General features: G+C 47.8%; 1 protein-coding gene across 1 annotated transcript in view; it reads right to left on the bottom strand.

Moving 5' to 3' along the window:
* KIF25 (kinesin family member 25) overlaps positions 1-7,025 on the bottom strand; it is a 27,513-nt gene that overhangs the window by 8,917 nt on the left and 11,571 nt on the right. The window contains exons 2-3 of the mRNA XM_008594155.1: positions 6,053-6,127; positions 3,487-3,636 (exon numbers count right to left, since the gene is read on the bottom strand). Coding sequence (XP_008592377.1) covers positions 3,487-3,636; positions 6,053-6,127 — 225 coding nt within the window. The remainder of the gene's footprint in view (positions 1-3,486; positions 3,637-6,052; positions 6,128-7,025) is intronic.

Consider the following 7,025-nt stretch of genomic DNA (forward strand, 5'->3'; position numbering starts at 1 on the left):
ATTATTTCATTTCTAGATTGTTCTAACAATCCAAATGTTTTCCTAGTTGATCTTTCATAGAATTTTTAACCAGCTAACAGCTCTGTATAGACTCCTCGAATTACATGGTGTCCAGGGCCTTTTCAGTCCTGTTTGCTGTCCTTATATATAGATCCAGTTTGTGAATTCCAGAAGCAAACAGTAACATGACCTATTAAATGTAAAATGCCCGCTTTGAACTGACCGTGACCGGAGGACAGAGAAGCAGAAAGCTCTCCGTGTCCGCACCAGGGTTCCCATGTCTGCAAACGATGAAGTGAGGTAGGGAGGTCAAGTCCTGCCCGTGCCCACTCAACAGGAGGAAAAAAAGTGCACAACTCAGTCTGAAGAGTCTGAAGATCTGGACCTCTGTGCTCTGATGGAGACTTACAATGTTTTAAGTTATAATTTCATGTCCCAAGACTCAAAACGTTTTTTAAATATTTTAGAAATGAGGTGATTTAAACACTCGTCAATAACATGATTTCAGGGCTGGCCGGTTAGCCCAGCTGGTCAGACTGTGGTGTTATAACACCAAGGTTAAGGGTTCAGATCCCCGAACTGGCCAGCCACCGCCAAAAAAAAAAGGAAATAAAAAAAATTATTTAAAAAAAATGTGATTTCACTATTTGGTAAATCTGATTATTTCATTTCTAGATTGTTCTAACAATCCAAATGTTTTCCTAGTTGATCTTTCATAGATTTTTTAACCAGCTAACAGCTCTGTATAGACTTCTCGAATTACATGGTGTCCAGAGCCTTTTCAGTCCTGTTTGCTGTCCTTATATATAGATCCAGTTTGTGAATTCTAGAAGCAAACAGTAACATGACCTATTAAATGTAAAATGCCCGCTTTGAACTGACCGTGCACTATATTTTATGTCTGTAAATCCAGCTTAAGTCTGAAATGGCCTGCAGAGCAAGCACCCGGCTCACAGTGGAAGAAGATGCCATGAACTCTGAGAAATGCTGTAACATCACATCTCCCTGTCAACCAAGGTCCCCCTGGCATCTGGAGATGTCGCCATCAGGAGGTAAGAAGGCGGTCGTGCAGAGCACAGGGGAGGGCTCCCTAAGTCCCCACAGCCTCTGCCGATTTCTCTTATCCGCACGCCTCTCCGTCGCCTGGGCTCTCTGTTTCTGGGCCTCACACGTTTGCTTAGCAGGAAGGAGAGCCACTGGTTTTTATTTAGTGATTTGTGCTACCCATGCTGCTCTTCTCTATTGATCTCGAACGCTGCGAGAGTTACCAGCGTGGATGCTAAGACGGGAGGCTACGCGGGCAGGTACTCTCAACGCGCTGAACGTGGATGAGCGCTGCGTGTCAGGGCGCGGCTGGATGTGGCCGGCAGCCTCCCGCTGCAGGGCCCCTGCAGTAGCTCTCGTCAGCGCCATCTGCCGCTGTCCCTCTGTGGGAATGCGGCTGCAGTCCTGTATGCTGATGTGGCAGTCACGTAGCTCCCAGACGAAGGCCACCGTTGCTGCTGCGGACACAGTCCCCTGAGAAAGAAATGGAAAACCCTCCTGGCCAACCCCATCTGACCACCGAGCATTTCTGGGACCCACCCCTGGAATCACCATGCCTTGAAATTCTGAGACTGACTCAAACACCCGCTGTAGCAGTGTCCCAAGAACGGGGTCTCTGTGTCTGAATTGACAGCCTTTCCTGTATGTCTGCTGTGGACTGTGCTCCTGTCACGAATGTCCTGCCCCACTCCCAGCCCCCGCCCCACTGAATCAGGCATGGACCTGTGACTGGCTAGGGCTGATGACATGTGGGCAGGACTGACGGGTGTCACTCCCAGGCACAATCATTAAGGGCTAGTGCATAGACCCCCTGTCCCCAGAACACACTGAGTGACCCCGTCAACCTCAGGTTCGCCTGCCATGCAAGTTGCAGAATGTTTGTTACTGCGGCAGCCTCTCACCCATCCCTACCGGTACATGTCCTGGGAAATTGTAGACGAGAACTACGGAAGATGAGCAAGTGTTCCGCCAACTTCTTTTCAGGAATGTTAAAGTAAACCAATACATGCATCTGTTTATGGGCACAAGTTTTAAAGAGTATTGGTCTGAAGAGGCTCCAGAATTCAAGGCTGTTGCAGGAGTTCTTACGTCATGGTCTGGCCAAAAGAACTACACGAGGAAACGCAGAGCCAGAAGCCGGATCTCAGAGGGGAGGTGCCCGGGAGGTCACTGGCCCCGCTGCAGATCTGCCACGTGGCCGGTGCCTCTCATGCAGCTGATGGTGTTCTGGGAATGCATGGCATTCAGCCATGGCTAAGCCCGTGGCACTTCTGAAGCATTCATGTCTTGCCAGTGACTGCCTGAAGGCAGGAGGTTGAGGACCCAGGCAAAGGGATGACGTGCCGAGGACCACAGTGGCGGTAGGGCTGTCCTGCTCACGGGACTCCTCAGACCACTTCACTACTTTTTCTCCCGCAGGGTTAATTTGATTGGTGATCTCATGAGAGGGCACTGGGTCCCTTTCAGGGATGTGTTCATGGGACAGGAGAGTCTTCCACAGGACACACTTGCAGATGCGCCTGCACTTTCAGGGGGCAGGAGGAAAAGAGAAGGGGAGTTCCCACCTGCCCTGGTGCAGAAAACCTCCATCCTCCTCTCGCCTGGGGATTGGCTACCTTGAGATCTCTTTGAACAAGTTTTGTCTTGATAGAATTTCAACATAAATTTGTCATAAGAAACTGTGACATTTGTGGCAATACTGCACAGAAGTATGTAAATGCTGGATAATGCTGAATGCATTCTGATAAGAGAATCAGGTCAGGTCCTCCTCTTCAAATAGCCCCTGCCCCCTGATGTTGCTTTGCCTCCCATGGATTTGTCACCCCTTTTCCCCTCGGTGATGGAGCCACCAAAGATTACTCAAAGCCCATCTCTTTTGAGCAGTGAGAAGCCCCGGAAAGGGGTTAATATCCCAGGACCCTCAAGCATGAGGTGTTTCTTCCATTTGGGAAATTAACCACAAATTGGGGTTCTCTTCCTGCATTTATTCTCCAGACCAAGAAGTTACAGGAAGAGACATAGGTGGGGTTTTGCTAAGTACAGTTTAACAAGTTTAACAATAGAAGCTGGTAACATTCAGTAAGTCAAGCAAGGTGACCTTCTGTAATGCAATTTGCAAAAAAGGCTTGATTTTAGCAAACATTCTCTTGTTAACGCAATTTCCCAGTATCTTTATATATCAATCAGTAACTTGTCTGTCTTTGAGCCAGCAGCCTTGCTTTGTTACAATTCTTATCTTGCAACAGAGACTCAATAGCCTGGGGACAATTTCCTATCCTTTGCAGGGTCAACATTTGAAACTGCAAGGCTTTGGAACACCAGGCCCTGTGAAGTACATTTGCTTTATGAATCCTCTACACCCTGATAACTCATTATCCCCCCATCTGACTCCCTGCACAGCAACGGTGCTTCCATGCACATGATCGTCCCCATCAGAGGTACCTGAAGAGTTCTGCAGCAGCTCTCGGGATGATTCCTACATCATCACGAGCATCCAGAGGCAGAGCAGATCCATCTGCAGGATGTGGCCCCAGCATGGTATAGCTCTTCCCGCTTCCTGTCTGCCCATATGCCATGATACAGACATTGTACCTAAAATCAAAACCGATTCAGTACAGCAGCACACACACTGAGTCTAGTGCCATCATCTGATTCTTGGGTGAAAAACTCCAATGTCTTTTGTTCTGTACTCCCCTGTTAGACCATTCCTCACAACATAGGCTTTCATTCAACTACAGCTGAACTTTTGTGTAATCCGTCCTTGTGATTTTGTTACACACTGTTGGATCACCTGGCACTTACACTCACACACACGGAGCACACGTTTCCTTACTACCTGCTTCTCCTTGTTGTTTTAACGCCCCTCACCAGGGAGCTGCTCATCCCCTTTGTGGGCTCATGGATCACGGGGGTTTCTAAGCTTAGCAAGTCCCTCCTAAATTCCCACACCTCCTCTAACTCCCAATGCAGCTGTGGAGTTGCCCGCCGGAAGACCACCCTCGTAAAACCAGGCTTACTTTATGTAATGCGCACTAGATGACATAAACGTTTGCATATTTTCTTTTGATGCTCTAAAAATATTTTCCCCATTACATATACAATCGATTGCTAGCATTGCTAAGACAGCAATGCATACTGTTATTCTGTACTGTGTCACTCTGAGGGAATTTGGGGTCAGCCCATATGTGCTGACATCCTCTCTGTGACAGGTGGCAACTACTGCCTCAAAGTTCTGACTACAGCTCATTTCACAGAAGACAGGGACTACCGCGGAGCTCTAATTTTCTTCCAGTTGTGTTATTCAGCTCAAAAGATCGATAGGAAGATTCAAAAACTTTTGGAAGAACATTTTAAATAAGTTTATGAAAAAAGTCATCTTCTCAGTCATAAGATTTCCTTGGCTGTACAGGTCAGCCTGGCCCGTGTCTAGCCTGGGGCTAAGTGTGTTCCTGGTTCAGAGCAAGATGCTCACCCTGACTGCCCATGGGAGTAGCCTGGGCAGATTCAAAAACCCCTGCACACACCTCAGAAATCCTGCTTTAATTGATCCGCCTTGACTCAGATTTATCTGTTTGACCTGGTATGCCCACTGCAAGCCAAACACATAACTACTGTTGTTTTGATGAAATGACTTCGAGAAAGTGTTCTGATTCATTGACATCTAAATCGCACACAAAACAGCAAAACCAGCGTCATTAGAGCCCAGGAGGCCTCAATCTCCAGGGCTGGCTGTTGCATTCCACGAGAAGATCTTGGAAACCACACTTCAGGCAAAGCCAGCCGAGAGCCTCTAATCTCTCATCCTGTGTGTTTTTCTCCCTGAATTAGAAAGTCTCAGGGCATTCGTAAGGAAAGCCCACCCCTTCCATATCTTACAGCTTCCTGAGTCCATGTATGTGCACTTCTTCACGTGGGGAATGTTCTGACTGCAGCACTAAGCTCTTAAGTGAATCCTTCAAACCACTTAGAAATGGAGCATGAAAGGAGCCTCCTGAGGAAGGCGCTCAGGACTGAAAACAAGGCATCTGCTTCAGATTACAGTGAAAGGGCTCCTCTGGCACAGGCGGCATTAACCACGGTGCCTTTTTATTTCTGGAATCTGCTTACTTAAAAGATGCCTACAGAAAAGAAGTCTCCCCTGTCATTTTCAATGATGCTTTTTTCAGATGGATATAAAAATCCCAGTCTCCTGTTGGAGGAGGGAAGCAGAACGTCCACAATAACCCAGGCACGGCCCGTGGACGTGCGTGCAGTCAGCGCACGTGGTTTCCTGTGCTGACCTTACTCGTCAGATTACATGTCTTTCGGGCACACAGCGCCCTGTGGTTGTAAAACAACAATCCCATAACTGCAGTTTCTATTTGGGAGGCTGGTGTGCAGAAGCCTCTGCCGGGCAAACACGAGTAAGCCATCGTCCGGGAGCCTGATGCAGACTTCTCTGCAAAACCGAGGTTCCTCAAGACCCTGAGGTATCTCGGCTTATGGTGTCTAGATAAAGTACACAAGCCCGGTCCAATTTATTGCTGAAGAAATATTCTCTAGTCCTAATTTATGACCCACTGCCTTTGAAATCAGTAGCCATGTTTTCCAAGAACAGAAAGCCCGTTCCCAAAGGGAAAGTTCCTTAATTGGATGTTAATGTTCTCAACAAACTAATATCCTCCGACTTCACATTCTCAACTCAACTTCCAAAATGCAAAAGAATCCCAGAGAGGAGACAGGCCGCTGCCATCACAGCTAAGCCCCCGCACAATACAGTTAAAATACAGTCGGAAACCCAAGGTACATGTACACATTCAGCAAGTCTCTTCAAATCAGTTTTTCTCCTTTCCTGGGAGGCAGAACTATTCTGCATTAACGAATGCCTAGTCAACGTTCGGTTATGGATTCGCCCTAATCATACAAAATGCTCAGACTCCCGTGCTCCGTTCTCATTCGGTAGCATGAATGCAGCGTACTCGTACTTACACGCAACTCTGATAATTTTCCTAAAAATATTTTAACTCACCCGTCTAAGAGGGACGTGAGTAGGGGACACACATCTCCAAATACCACGCTCTGAGATTCTGCTGGGCCATAAACTCTGAGAGAGGAAGTGAAACGATGCATTAATGGAAGACAGCGACTCTAGCATCCCCCTGCAGAAACCTGGGGAGGGGCGACACCCTGTGTACCCCCCAGGCAGACCCCCAGCACAATCGAGATTCCTGTATTTGATCAGCAAAAGGTTCATGTGTATCACTGTTCAAGCTAGCAGAGGTCAAGGAAGACTGAGATATTGCTTCCTCTGTTATAAAACTGTGATGAGCACAAGGAAAGTTATCAATGCTTGCCAGGAAGAGAGGAAGGGAGGGATGGAGGGAGGACAGAAGGGAGGACGGAGGGAGCGAGGATGGAGTTATCCTGTAATTAAATTAGCCTATCTGAGGCGGCCCAGCAACAACAACGTGAGGATCATGGTCTGGCAACACCTGATACAGAACGCTTGAGTTTTACGTTCCAGCTCTTAGAATCTTGCTCTCCTAGGCCCCGGGCTAGCCCAGCAGGACATCAGTGCCTATGACCAGACCGGGTGTCTGCTATGGAAAGGGGGTCTCGCGAGGTCAGGCAGGTACAAATAGAGTGAATGGGAAGTGACGTCCAGACGCTGCAGTCGGCCGCACAGTCTGCAACGGGAGAGCAGACTCGGTGACAGACACCAAATGTGTGAAGCCAGCACTGGCTCTTAGTCGTATTTGAATCAAATGCACTTTGACATTAGCCTCAGTTTCCTGAAACACAGGGTTTTTGTGTAGCTGGAACCACATTTTTCTCTTCTTTCATTTCCAGAAGGCATCATAAGGCCCCAAGGATCCGTGTCACCTCCAGAAGCAGGACTGATTTTAAACTTCAGGAGGGTCCTTATAAAATGTTTTCTTACACACGAGGCAGGGGGCACAAGGAACGAGAGAGACGATGCTGGGCTCTGACGGTTTTTTTTT

The sequence above is a fragment of the Galeopterus variegatus genome, unplaced genomic scaffold (genome assembly GCF_000696425.1).
Source record: "Galeopterus variegatus unplaced genomic scaffold, G_variegatus-3.0.2 Scaffold10252, whole genome shotgun sequence".
Taxonomy (NCBI): Eukaryota; Metazoa; Chordata; class Mammalia; order Dermoptera; family Cynocephalidae; genus Galeopterus; species Galeopterus variegatus.